The 15,155-nt window shown below is 46.2% G+C and overlaps 1 protein-coding gene across 4 annotated transcripts in view; it reads left to right on the forward strand.

Moving 5' to 3' along the window:
• Positions 1-15,155, forward strand: part of LOC126259836 (uncharacterized) — a 1,293,238-nt gene that overhangs the window by 1,229,701 nt on the left and 48,382 nt on the right. The window contains exon 1 of one of the 4 annotated variants that reach the window (XM_049956885.1): positions 5,578-5,967. The exons of 2 other annotated variants lie outside the window; for them this stretch is intronic. In XM_049956885.1, the coding sequence (XP_049812842.1) occupies positions 5,718-5,967 (250 nt within the window). In that variant the 5' untranslated portion in view covers positions 5,578-5,717. Of the gene's footprint in view, positions 1-5,577; positions 5,968-15,155 lie in introns of those variants that run through there. One more of the 4 variants, XM_049956886.1, reaches the window with a different exon arrangement.

Genomic DNA, 15,155 nt, shown 5'->3' on the forward strand with positions numbered 1-15,155 from the left:
TCACCGAATTCTGTATCAGTAGCGATGCACAAACCCCATAAAATTCACTGTCGATGAAAATCGGATCCACAGAAAAGGCCGAAAGGATCTGAATACGGATAATGTGCGGGGCGTTACAAATGGCGCGACTTAGGCCAAACAGCGTCTTCTCTTGTGTAAACGGAAAAGACAGTGCTGCGCTAAAGGCAGCTAAATAAAAACTTGAAAACAAGACCCTGAGTATAAAATGTCGAATCAAAACACCTTCAGCTGTCTAAATTTCCAGTTGATATTTTATTTCACCAACCAGTTTCAGCGCTACATTCCGCCGTCTTCAGTCCCTCTGACCGACGGGTGGGAAGAATCCCACCTCTGGTGCAATCATAATAGGGGCAAGTGATGACCGAAGGGATCACAGTGTCAAAAATCTACGGATACCAGTCACTAAATGCTGCCACCTATTTTGACTCGACCAGAGATGGGATTCTTCTTGACATCTGTCAGGAGGCGTGAAGATGACATAATATAGCGCTGAATCTGGTAGCTCAGATAAAATAACAGCTGGAAATGAAAACGGCAGAAGATATTTTGATTCGATATTTTACATTGAAGGGCCAAGGTCCCGCAACCATCTGTAAAAAAGGTGGACTTAAAGAGAGCGAGAATAAGTAGATTCATCACGAAAACGGATAGTATTGTTTCTCTCAGGTAAGGGATATTACATACAGTGACATTTCAGATCATATAGACCAAATTGCTGCATGTGCACCTATACTCAGCAGACGACCCGACGGTGTGTAGTGTCCCCCATACCCATTCCTCTCACGAATGGTACGTGGAGAGGACGATTGTCTATAAACCTAAGTGTGCACTATAATTTCTCTAATTTTCCCGTTGTGATCATTTCGCGTGAGATGTATGGGAGAAAGTAATATGTAACATAAGCCTTCGAAATTTCAACAATAAACCTCCGCGATGCACAATGCCTCTCTAGTAGAGGTTCCACTAGAGCTACTTTCGTATCTCCGTAATGCTCTCGCACCGACCAACGATCCCGTTACGGAACGCGTCGCTCTTCGTAGAAACTTCTCTATCTCTTTGGTTAATACAACTCGGCAAGGTTCGTAGACTGAGGAAAAATCCTCATAAATTGGCCGGACAGCTGTTTTCAATCAGTCGATGATAAAAAAATTCGTTGCTGCGCGTAGCAGACAGGGGGCCATGGAGTCAGCAAGGAAGCAACTTGTCTTCGTGGCCGCTCATGTTCGCCCAGCTTCGGTAGACTCAACTCTGAAGGACTGTACTTTTCGACATGTCTGTGCCGTTGGTTCGATAGCGTCTACCAATGGCTTGGCTGATGACACGCATGCCGTCCACTATGAGTCAAGTGATGTATTACTTCCTCTGACATCCATTACAAGTAGAATTAATTAATAATACAAGCGTGTACCGTCAATTTTTCCCGCGCACAATTCGTGGCTGAAGCAGGAAGTTGAGTGGAGGGGGCTAAATTGATGCACCATGCAGCAGAAACAGCACTGCGGCTTGCAAAACACAGATGTAAATATATTTTGTAATAGTTCCCAATTGCCGAGCTATCAGATGCAGTACCGGAACTGCCGTGTTCGTACCTCTGAAAAAGAGTTGCAGTAATTAAATTGTTTGTATACTGTTGAGCGTGCGCTCATTTACAATGACACTCTGTGCGACAGTCTGTCCGCAACTCGTGGTCGTGCGGTAGCGTTCTCGCTTCCCACGTCCGGGTTCCCGGGTTCGATTCCCGGCGGGGTCAGGGATTTTCTCTGCCTCGTGATGACTGGGTGTTGTGTGCTGTCCTTAGGTTAGTTAGGTTTAAGTAGTTCTAAGTTCTAGGGGACTGATGACCATAGATGTTAAGTCCCATAGTGCTCAGAGCCATTTGATTTTTTGTGCGACAGTCTGCCTGCTTAGCTGGATGCCAACGTGCCTGCCTCCCATGCACTGGGCCCGGGTTCGATCCCCGGCCAGGTTGGAGATTTTTCCCCGCTCAGGAACTGGGTGTTCTGTTGTCCTCATCGTAATTTCATCCTCATCATCGGCCGCAAGTCGCCAAACGTGACGCCGACTGAAGTAAGACTTGCACTTGACGGCCGAACCCGACTGGTACATCCCGGCCAACAATGCCATACGCTCATTTCATTTATTTTTTTTTTTCTTTTCTGTGTGACAGTGCGATTTTGTCATTCGAGGAAAATTTTCAAATTAATGTTGTCCGTCGTAAGAAAGTGGATTGACTATTTCTGTGACTGTTAGCTGAATGTTGTACTTCTTGATTGCAGCCGACTGCCGGTCTAGACAGAGTGAGACATCACTGATTTGTGTCTCCTTCATACAGCGAGACGCGCAGTTCGTATGTTACGATGTCAGTTACACTGCTCAGAAAAATTTGGCAGGACTCTGTACTCCCTACGTGTGAATGTTCCCTTGTGTCATAAAATAGCAGAGAATCAATGGAAAACGGTCTGCATTAGCCCTAGTGGTCGGCCACTGATTTTATTCTTTTTCTGCTCAGGTCGACAAATAGATTGTGTCTTCAGAGTAAGGCGCTCAGTAGAGACCTCATCCGCTATAAAGAGCAACGCTAAACAGTTAACACGATTAAGGGAGGCTGCTATAACTTGGTGTCAAACAAAGACGAATCCCACTCTTAAAATGGAACGTTTGGTGTTATATTAGTTTTACCATACAGCTAAAGCAGTCTCCGTAGTATTTGTTGACAACATGAAATAATGGACCAGGGTACTCTTTCTCATTAAAATACATAGTTCTCGATTTTGAAGATCATTCACAGACACAGAATTAAAATAACATAAAATAGAGCTAGAAGACAAATAGAAAAAAATAATTTTGGATAGAAAAGTAAACACATTTCCTTGAAATCGATCATCTCACAAGCTCCGTATATATTTATCGTGCGTTTCCCATTGAAACTATGTTCTGCACTTCAAGGCTTTTATTTTTATTAAGAAGTATACTGAACTATAATCCATTGTATTGGAGTTTAAAAAGCGGTAGTTATCAATAACAATTTACTGAATTGATACATCAGCATTTTAAGACAGTGCTTGAATTTTGCTTTGGTGAAAAAATACGAACAGTTAAGAAAGACTTGTCCCAGATTATTTACTTTCGCCTCAGTGTCGGTTCTAGCATGCCCTTGTAGTGAAAAGACTGCGTGTGAAAAGTTAAGAACCATTTTAGTAAGGTACTGGACAATAGTGACTGGGTGTTGTCAATCAGTGCAAACGCCCTCTGTACTGCCGTGAGACCCAGGGGAATGCCATTGTAACGGCCACTAAAGCGTAACTTTATATTTCAATTCTTGTTTAGTTTACGTAGGCGTCTGTTCCGTCATTGGTTTTCGCTTTCCTGGTCTAAGTGACAGCCCCATCCAAGACGCAGTATGAGACTGATGTTTATGAGATATCTTAACAAGAAGTAGGTGAGCTGTAGAGCATTCTGGTCACTATTTTAACTGTATCAAGAGTTTCAAAGTAGTTTACAAGATAAGTGCTTTCAGTTACGTGGTATTCACAAGTCAGATACTATCATAGTCTGAACTGGACTTGTATTTGCTAGTTAGCATGCGAAAAATGGTATACACTGAACGAGTGCGAGGATAGGCCTAGGTGGATAATCCACTGTTCACTTCATGGCGTTTTTATTTTATTTTATTTATTTTTTGCCGAAGTAGTGTGCTGTTTTTTTCTGTATGAAGAAAACCGCTATCAGCGACAACTCGTTTTTAAAAATTCTTTTTTGCATGTCCAGTATCGGTCAGGTACATCGTTCTTGAGAGTGGTACTTCCACATTTATTACATAAAGATATCATCACCTTTCATGGTATAAAGCTGACTTAAATCGATGAAAAAGCTAATATTTCTATTATAAATCGATTTTAGTTACTGGAAGAAACAGAAAAAGACTAGCGATTTTTTAAAAAAATTCTCGTTTTTTTAGTACAAATTTTTATAAAAAAAAACAGTTGTCACTAGAACACATTCAACTTTCAATATTACATCACACGGTTCGTAAACCCATCAGATTTGTAATTTATTTAAGTTATTGTGTATCATAAACAGCTGGTCCAGCGCGTAAATATTTGACAAAGTGCAGCATCGGGACACACTTGCAGAAGACATTGAATAAATAATGAATGCAAAAATAGCCTCCGTTCGTGTGCAGCTGCAGAAACCGTCTAAGGCAATAAAAGAAAGGCATTTGTGGCTAAATTGGGTCCCTCTCACCAATCCTTCGTCAGGGGGTTAACCGAGATTCATCGGGCATAGAGTATCATCAAAATATCTGTAACGAATTAGCTTGGGAAGTATAAGCAAACATCGCGTTCAGTGGCAATGATACGTGTTTTATCGTGGGCCGATGTGCAGTTTGACCACTGTGGCCACATCTTCAGGAACAATTTGCTTAAAAGAGATGTATTCATGGGAAAGTGCGTTCCTGTTACGGGAAGTGCGTGTTTTAAAAAATGGAAAACTGGAATCGAAGAACACAAAATAAAACTGACCCGTCCAGACGTTTTCACGCCACAGTTATCGGTTCTGGAACACCGTTTACCACAAATTCACGTAGCTCAAGAGCATGGGAAAGATCGGTAGTGTAAAAAAGCAAATTGCTTCTAAAGACGGATCCAGTAGGTAAAAAACATGCGTAGTGTAACACAGCAAAACACTAATATTTGGCACCAAAGTCTGTGCTCGGTACTCGTGTCTTCGAATCAGTCAACTGTAACAACGAATTAACATTAAACGATCGATTCGACACAGCACACGTCGTGTAAATTTGCATTGAGCCGTAGCCTGCCATAAGTGCCGCAAAACAATCCGTTGCCTACTCGCGAGGAACGTGGATGCTGTAACACAGATGATCGCGGCCGCGTGCTCGCCGCGACGAAGCGCGTATGTGTGTGTGGGGGAATGCAGAACCGCCGATTCGCGAGCACCCGCTCGCCAGCGCGTTTGCCGCGAGAATGACGCCAGCGGGGTCCCGACCGCGCCGGCTGCCCCCTCCCTCTGTCGCGGGGCCCCCTCCACCGCCCGGGGCCCGCGTGTCGGCGCCGTGGTGGGGGGCACCATCGGAACCGGGCCGCGCTCAGTGACAGCGCGGGAGGGCGCCGTGCGGCGGCTCGCGCCGTGTGCGCATCCGCCAGGAGCGCCGATGCCAGCGCTGGAGCCGCGCAACACCCTCACGGCCGACCCCCGCCGCGCACGCTTTTCTTGTGAATGACCGAGACCCCACCCTCGCAGCACACTCACCTGGACAGCCTATTGGCTAATCGGACGTGTTCACCTTAACCGCTCGGAAAGGCCCAGCCTTTTGTCGTACTGCAACACCGCTGCCGAGGAGGGTGGGAGGGGAGGGAGGATAGCCGAGGGTGGGGGGGAGGAGGGGCGTTCGCGAGGTGGGATAGTCCGTACACCCTTCTTGCGGTGACTACTATGCGGCGGACTTTATTTAAGTGCCGACGCCGGCCGGCCCTTGGCAGTTCCGCTCACCCGTAGCTCGGTGGTGAATTGGTGATGACGTGTGTGGTTCCAGCTAGCGAGAGGTACTAGGCGCGTATATATACACCAGTTGGTATAGCTCAGTGTCAGTCGAGCGCGCAGCAGGAGCCGTAGCAGTCGTCCTCCGACCGACACCGTTGTCCGCCTCTCGTGTTATTGCACCTCTGTGTGGGGAGATGGAAGTGACGCCTTGCAGCCTGGAGGACATGTTCGCCGTCCGCGAGTCGCAGTACACGTGCACGGTGGCGAGCCGGCGCGCGCCTTCCAGAGGCGCTATCGCCGTACCGCGCCCGGCGCGCCACCCCTCGCGGCCTTCCTTCCTTTGCCGTCCGGCGCCGCCTTCCACGCCGTCGACGTCTTCGTCGTCACTGTCGCCTTCTTCTTCTTCTTCGCCGTCATCCTCGTCGTCCAGCTTAGCGATACGTAGTAAGTCCACTTTGACGTTCGGTAACCAAATCCTCTGGTCGTACAGCGCCGTTCGTGCGTACCTACGATACGATTGTCAGTGATTTTAAACATACTTTTTGATAGCGCTTTTTGCTTTTGAACAGAACTAACATTTTGAAAATGTTTATTCACGATTCGGGTCAAACGATTAGGTGACTCGCGTTATATTATTCTGAATCTTTGCTGCGAGATAAGGCCTGAAACTTCCCTTTAATTTTGGGCGACTATATACAAACGTACAGTAATTTTTTGTTAATCTTCCAGTGTTGCATTTTGTATGTTTTAGCGATTTTTTCATATTTTGTGCGGGCTGCTGTTTTTTTGATTTTTTCATTACTTTCGATATATGGTAACTTTTAATTTCCTGTTATTATGTATTAATTTACTCTGATCGTTAACTACCGCCCCCGAACAATAAGTATGTTCTGTACGTCGTAACCATACTGTGTTGACTCGCGTGTTCGAGAATTGGTGTTAAAACCCGTGTTCGATTGTCTGCTTTAGATTTTCCTTAGATTACCTAAATCGCTTAAAGCGAAGGCATTCATTGTTAATTGGAAAACTCCACGCCCGGTTTCCTACGTCATTCTTGTCCACTGTGAGCTGTGGTGCGACTCTAATTAAGTTGTCGACGGCAAAACTTACTTATATACTTGGGGTGGAACGCCGTATCTCAAGCTTCACTGAGCAGACGTCATCCGAAAACCTCTAGTTGTCTATTGTTTCAGTAGCCATGTCATACCACGATTCCGAAACTACAGCATAACGGACACCTTCAGTTGCAACCTGTGACTTAACGTATGAGGACGTTTTAGCCGATTAAAAGCTCGTAATGCTAGATACTGACAGAATATCTATTCATTGTAAAGAAAGTAACTAGCTCTGAAGGTAGATAAAGGCAAAGTTGTATACTGCATGAGACGTCAAACATTTGATTACCGGTAAGCTATTTGTGTATCATTACTACAGTCAGGCGAATCATACGAATATTTAGTGGCAAAATGTGTAGAAATCCCAAATTGAGGGACCACATAGGTATACTGATGCGAGACTGCAGATTATGTGCGAAATAAATAGCTGACGAAAAGCTTGTATGCTCCATATTAGCACACTATTGAAATATGTGGCATTCATATGAAGTTGGGGCATTATCTCGTGAAAATAAACTTTTAAAAATCCTTAAACATGCGTTCGGAGGGTAAACTAGAAAATAAATTCAGTTCAGGGTAATAAAAGGTCTTTCGAACGAACAAGCAGAATTTCTTCTTATGCTGTCTGTAAATGGAACAGGTAGATTCCCTATTATATGGCACACCGAGCGAGGTGGCGCAGTGGTTAGACACTGGACTCGCATTCGGGAGGACGTCGGTTCAATCCCGCGTCCGGCCATCCTGATTTAGGTTTTCCGTGATTTCCCTAAATCGCTCCAGGCAAATGCCGGGATGGTTCCTTTCAAAAGGGCACGGCCAACTTCCTTCCCCGTCCTTCCCTAATCCGATGAGACCGATGACCTCTGTGTCTGGTCTCCTTCCCCAAAACCAACCATATGGCACAATAAAAAAGAAATGCTCATTTCACCCAGTTCATGGTGGTTCTCAAAATATACGCGTGGGTGTTAAGATAGAACTTCGGCGCAAGAGTGATGGACGGTGTTCGGCTCTCCACGTAAGCCGTGTAATGAGACGCAGTGCTTGTTCGCGCTGCGTGTGTCGATAACGCATCAGGCGGCGCCCCGCGGTATCGCACGCACAGCCACCTGTTGCTGTTTTCCCGTGTCCTTTTGCCAGGCTGCGCGGTCGAAAAGTTTCGTGCGGCCGCTGAATCATAGCGTCGACGGCTAGTTACGATCCGCGGTGAGGAATGCAGTTGACACGCGGCACAAAAATGTGCCCGGTGGCGTTGCTCTGGGTTGCGAAACCTGCCGTAGGTCATTGCGAGTGTGTGGGCCCCGCGCGGTGACGTCAGCGCCGGCACTACCTGCACGACAATGCCCGTCCCGTTACTCTGGCAGTCTCTGGTACCAATTACCAGCGAAAAGTCGGGGCTCTCCACTGGTTGCTACATTTCTGCAGACCTATCGTACGCTGCGTCGTTGGAGGGTTACATAATGTACGTGTTCCGTCTCCTACGAGAATTTGTTAAAGATTTCCATGATACACCCGCGCTGAGTAAGCAAATGTGTGTAATTATGTTTTGAATTTGCTCTATCTCTTCAATTAATCCATATTCGCAAATGTCCCAGACTTAACATTTGGTCCAGTTGGAGTTCTGTAAGCTACATTCTGCGTGGGCGAATTACACTTCCTTAAGATACTACCGATGAGTTTTAGTCTTCCAATCGCTTGTCACGAGGCTGCATTTTGTGGCCATTCCAGCTTAAATCACTCCCGTGAGATGCTTTTGGATGTGATTCCAGCAAGTGATCCGCGATATTTTTCGTGTGCCTGTCGTTTACGAGTTTTGCACCAAGCGCATTTGGATACTACCCTCAATTTTATAGCCGTTTTTCTAACGACATTAGCCTAGGCTACGCACCGGCGTAATATGCGAACACTTTCAAGAGTTAAAAATGTGAATTACCTTTCCGTTTATTGCTGTCGTGAAAAGTAAAGTATCCATCACACTTTCTTGAAATGCATTGAACGTACCTTTCGTTTCCGCCGATGTCTTTCAGTGATATACCTTTTTTCGTAAGCACGGTATCTCACAGGTCTCACCTGTAGCAACGAGTTCAGCGCTCCACACGTCCCGAAACAGCGCTCCAAACCTGTTCGAAATAGAAACCGCGGGGGCCCACCCAGATTAGCCAAATCTGTGCGTCTGCGGAAGCTTTGGTGGTCCCTGCTGCTTATACTACCTGCGTCGTAGCTCCGGCGATTACTGCAGGAAGTTCTACGAAACGAATATCCCAGGATCTTTCCCGGCTTTGCTGGGTGTTTTAAATTTCTAGGTACAAGAAATCCATTCTGCCTAACTAGATAGTACGTTGCCGTCAGACGAGAATGTCCCTTTTTAATTGCGTCTACATGAGTGTTTGCGAAAGGCGCCGTTTCCATTGTGGCGCACATTTGCGCGCCTGGTACCGCACGGAGCGCCTTCGCGGAAGACGCTCGTCTTCACCTGTTCTGTGTGTTTCGGCTACGGGGAAAAACCAGTCACTTATCCTTCATGTGCTCCTTTTGCTGGCTGGTATTCGAAGGCAGTTAACGAATGTTACTTCCGCAAGACGGCGCTATCTGACCACTTGCTGTTTTGCTGCCGCCTCTGTGTGCACCCTTTTATTTCTGGGTCGTACACACGTAATGACGACCAATTCCGCCGCAAAGGTTCAAAGAACAAATGATTTTCTGCAGTCGTCTTTTGCGCTAAGCTGAGAGCTGCAACGACATCGTTCTTGCTCCTTAGCGTGGTGATTCAAAAATTATGGGCATATTTTGCGCTCGCGCACTGTAACTTTTGTCGAGACCAAACAGCACCTGTCATTATTCTGTAAGCACCTTTCGGATGAAACTTTTTTTGTTTTCTTTGTATATGAGTTTCAGGCAGCTACAGTTACTGGAGGAGCTCAGTCAGGTTGGTGCCCTGTTTTCGCTTTTTTTTCCCTTCCTTCCTTCGTTACAATTCCTCAGCATCACTTAATTCTTACATAGTACCGAAACATATATGCAGTTCGTTGTTCTTAAGGGGGAGATACCGTCAAAAACGACAGTGATGACCAGTGCATCTCAAAGGAATGTGATACCGTCGCTAGTGTCCACAACATACGTAGCCCACCTCACTGACGTGTTCGTAGTAGTATACAGAGAGATCTCATCGCTTAAAAATGGTTATAAAGTGCAGAAAGATTTGCAGATACGTTGGCCGGCCGCGGTGGTCTAGCGGTTCTAGGCGCGCAGTCCGGAACCGCGCGACTGCTACGGTTGCAGGTTCGAATCCTGCCTGGGGCATGGATGTGTGTGATGTCCTTAGGTTAGTTAGGTTTAAGTAGTTCTAAGTTCTAGGGGACTGATGACCACAGATGTTACGTCCCATAGTGCTCAGAACCATTTGAACCATTTTTGCAGGTACGTTGCATTTGGTGCAAAGATACACTGACACTTTCATGTGAATAAATGTATTGTAATACAGTGCACGTACGTAGATGAAGAGGCCGTCCATCTTTTGTCGACACTATCGGCCATCAGTCAAAACCTTCAGATATTTAATTGGAGTTTGAAGGGTGATATAAAGTTCAGCAACTTCGTGAATCTAGCCATAGGCGTCAGATGTGCAATTCTCCCATGGAAGAGACCACTTACTCTTAGCGACCCATTCTTGTTTAATTCCAAGTCGGTTTATAGCAAGTTTTTGATAAGGCTCAAAAGGAGAACTGCTCTGGTTTGTTCAGTCAGCGCCACAGCATCCTAGAAGCTGTCATCAAAAGTCCGGCGAAGGACGCCATGAGAAAGACATTATGCATCGCGGAGCTTTGTTCTTTAAATCTGATATGGCCTCTCCCAGAACGAATCTGTTACTACGTAGTACTCCCAATATACGTCCCGCGTAATGGCGAATGATATAATTAGATGAATTCAATCATTTACAGAGGGGTACCTACAATCATCATGCCCGCAAACAATCCGGAGGGTAAGAGAGCGAGATGGGAGGTTGTTGTACGGTATGTATTACATACAGGTGGAGTTTACCTCGGCAGATGTGTGGCTGAGGGCCTGCCTGCTGCTTAGCACTAGCCGGCCTCGCGTCCTGCTGCAGGTCTGGATTCTGTGCTGTAGTTTTTGGTACAGCCGCGACTCGGCGGGACGCTGCGTCGGAACCCGGCGCGCCGGCGTGATGGATGCAGCCACTTAGCAGCAATTAGAGGACGTTACAGATCACTCGCCTCGCCTAGGCTTGCTAGGGCTTCTTCCCGTACACTTCCTCCGCATGCCGATTCTCGGAACTGGCCGCGCGCCGTCTTTTTCGTGTCGGCTTCTGCTCTTGATACACGAGTGCATGAAATCCGGGACCTCACATCTCGAGCGACTGCCCCGCGATCCGTGGTAGGCAGCAATGTTAACGGCGGCGGTGCAGTCATTCACGTTCGTGCCGCCGGCTCTTCCAGCGACACTACCGTTTGTGCGATGCCGAGAAGGATGCGTCTCGTCGAAATAAACTTGATACCACGGAGCAGTACACGGCAGTACAGAAATTATTAAAACGACAGAACGGTTCAAACTTTCCCCACTTTTCGGTATTTAGCATAGCTAATTTTCACTGTTTGTCCACGATATTTTGTCGCTTTCATAGCCGACTTTTCGATTCAGACTTCTTTAATGGATAGGCGATAAAAGAAGCACACACATCATTATCGTAGTAATATATCATGTACGAGCCGAAATGCCAATCTATGGAAAACCCATTTCCGGGACCCATAAATCAGCCCCCTTTCAGTTAACTCACACGCTGACTTTGCGGTATATGACTTGAACGCTTGTCCTTGCTCTCACGTCTTTCCATCCTCGTAACTGCGTTTGACGTAACATTCAACTCAACGGTCACATTGACGACTGCTCGACCTTCTTGTAGTACGCCATCTGTCTACAATCTGAATCACTTGTTGGTACACATTACTGTTTCTACGTGCAGCATGTGACTTCACGCTAGGCGCATCAACACTTGGCGTGCATATAGTGCTTATCGGCAACCTGTCAATGCACTGCATTCTCTTTTTCTAGAAAGTATTACGACACAGTATTTCTCTAAAGTTACGGCACTCGACTGAATATATCAGGGTCAGATTTATTGCACAGAGAAAGATCCTACATTACTCGCCTTTCTTCGAATATCTGTTTTGTTAGAGCGCTCCGTTCAGTAGCGTGACAACTATTACGACAGCTGGCAACTTGGTTCCTAAATTTGAGTAATGGCCAGAAGCTCTGAAAGCATCCAGGAGGAAGCCATATTGCTGTACGCATAAACAAACGTTGAAGCGTGTAAGGAGTAAACTTCAGGAGCCATAATTTACAGTTAAATTGGTCGTAGCGGCTCAGTTCTTTCCTTTTGCTTTTGACTCTTTCCATCGCTCGTCTGGTCCAGCGCAGAGAAGGGCTTTTCAGGGAGCCGTTAAACTAACGGCGGCAACGTGCTCTCCACAGGTTCCTGACTCCCTGAACTATTCCACGTCGTGCCACGGTAACTCGTTTACAGACTGTTGTCATTGCAAATCGAGGCATAGAAACGAGGTGGATCTTGCAGAGAGCAAGGCAACGGCCTTTCAAAATCTGTAACAAAATGCTGCTGACTACGAAGTACCTGGCAGCTAAGTAATGAAATATTTTTGAAAAAATGTTCATTACTACTAGCAAAGCATTTGATTGTTATAAAAAAATAACACTAGCCAACAAAATTTAACTTATTATCCATATCTTAGTTGAAACGTATAATTCTGTTTTTCTGCAGTACTGAACAGGTAAATGGTCGTCTAAATTCAAGTTCCTTCTTTTTGTCTCGTTTAGTTATTGTATCTTCAGAGAATTGTCCCTGAAAGCATATGCATGTAATTACCCAAGTCTCCCCCTTCACAAGGTGGCACAATTTATTAGTGTTGAGGTTTGTATACGGTTGCCCGTGACTTACTGACGAATGACCGGCCACCAATGATTCACTCATTTTCCCGGGTGTGCTTCTTCCATTTCCGAAATATATTACGAATTTTTATCTGGTTCTTAATAATTCGAACCTTACCATTGCCTAAGGTTCCGTCTAGGGTGAAGCTGCTGCCATTTGACAGGACGTTGCGATTCCGAGACGTAGCGTCGGGTTGAAGTTCTGTGTGACTTAGCGGCACGGCGCGTGGGCTGTCAGCAGCTGTTTGGCAGGCTCTCAGTGAGATAAGCGCCGGTGGCTCAAGTTATTTCCCAGCGGCTGAGCGTCTGCCAGGTCGCAGACTTGCAGCCGAAAACAAGGTGCGCGTCTTGGCCGTGGACCAGGCGCCGACCATTGATTGCCTGCCCGGGGGAGGCCTCAGACTCACCGGGATTCGCGCAGGAAGCGTCTGGAGGCCGCGCTCCGGAATAAATCTCTTCCGAGAAGGCCGCCCCGCACCACTCACAGCTGTGCCGTGAGCCGTGCTCGGTTTTTGCCTAACTGCCTGTACATAGATGCACTACTAAGTGTCTCCACTGAAAGCCGATGCACATTCCTCAGTGATGAACTCGAGAAAAGAAATCAGGTGTGCAGTTTCGTATTTGCCTCATCACAACTACATTCTTAAACTTATGATGCCCCCATTTCATTCTTTGAAGTAAGAGCATTGACTTCAAAAGCTTCAAACAGACCAGAGCATACTTCTCCCTTCTCCCCCTGTAACTGGGTGCGATCTGTCGAGATATCCACTTCACGCTGCCCCAGAGGTTTTGGTATCGTATCACGCCACAGTTCTGCGCAGACAGCACACGCCAGATCTAAAGAATTTTCTCGTCAACTCGCTAATGATTCGTGTCAGTTGATGGTCTCCTATGCTGTTGCTTTTTATGTCTCATGGGAACTTGACCACTGTTTTCTTCAAACTTGTCGAATGGCTGACAGGTTGCACTACTCAAAGAACTTAATGCAGTTTGCTGATCCATCGTGGTATCCATTTTTGTCGTATCCACTTTTGCTTTACCTGGTATATTCCATTAGGTTGCGAACGACGGTTGATTTAGAAATTTGTCTGTAGAATTTCCGTCGCCATTGTATTAGTTTGAAGATTTTGTTTACGTAGACAGTCTTGATATGAAATGCTTCGGCCTTCCTTCAATGCTGTATATATAAAAGGGTTAAGGGAAGAAATAGAGGGAAATTTCAGTGCAGTGACTGGATGGTACTTCGTGCTCTTCGCCATTACTGTCGACGGGGAATCGACTCCGTTCAGCAAGTTAATTTCGGTTACCTGGAGACTCACTAAGACCGAGTTGGACAGGTGGAACACGACTACCCACGCATTCCGGCGGCGGAGATGTGTGCGGTCGTTCGGCGTGCCTTATCTCCTGCAGGTAGTATACCGACTGTCGCGGCATCCTTAAGCCTCCCGGAGCGCGCATTCCACATCTGTCTTTATTGTGTCTGAGCCATCCACGATAACAACACGGCGCGTGCCTGCCGACAAATGACCACAGTGTGCCAAAATTCTGGCGTAAATACAGCGGTTGTGACACGGCGGCCTGCTTAAGTGTCGTCGTCCCCCCCCCCCCCCCCCCCCCCCACTCTCACACACACGCATCCCATGGTATGAGGTTGATTTTCTTTTAGTGAATATTCCCGTTAGTATATTTAGAATTTTTTGTTACCAGTTGCCGGATAGTCATCAAGTCTTTTACAACGACAGTAATACTGTTGTTATTGCGTTAAAATGTATAAATTCTTTCGGCGATATTTTCGCGTTGGCGGGGAGATTGTCTCCAATGAGCAACAATGTGTCTGAAGGGATTCATTATGAATAGCGTTCAAGTAATCAGCGGTGGGGATTGTGTAACTCAGAGGCCGAAAATTTTGCGTGGCTGATGCGTGTGAAGGACATGTTTGTAAACTTTGAATTTGTTATAGTAAATATTTGCGTACCGAATCGACGCTGGCTTCCAAAACAATACATATCACTTGCGGTGTACTCGCGATGGTGTTTGCCGCTCCTTACAGCTGCAAAAGCTTAATGTAAGTATTACGAAGATGTATCTTCCCAGACGAATCAGAAACATAATACTTCCTCCTACATAAATATAGCGTAAGGATCCTGAGGGCAAAATTCAAGCTCCCACTGACGTAAATCGACTATCCATCTTCCCGCATACTTTCCAGAAGGGGGTGGGGCGAAGATACTGACACTCTGTGTAGCACCAGACATACACCCTTTAGTGGCTTGTGGACCAGTGATGTGTAGGTAAAATAGATATTTAGCATGCACTTGCAGAATGTCTAATTTACACATTGATATCCAGTTAGAGATCGGGCTTTAGTTTTCGCAGAACATCACACATGCATAATATGCCGGACGTAAGAAGCACAGTCGTACGTGAATAACTTCTCGTAACGATGACGTTCGATCATCCTCTTTTTACGGGGATCCGTCTGTCGCTCAGTCGAGTTGATTGGAACAGCCGCGTGACAATCCTTTCACCCCTCTCGGTATTAGTCGGCTGTATTCATCATTT

The sequence above is a fragment of the Schistocerca nitens genome, chromosome 5, assembly GCF_023898315.1.
Source record: "Schistocerca nitens isolate TAMUIC-IGC-003100 chromosome 5, iqSchNite1.1, whole genome shotgun sequence".
NCBI lineage: Eukaryota > Metazoa > Arthropoda > Insecta > Orthoptera > Acrididae > Schistocerca > Schistocerca nitens.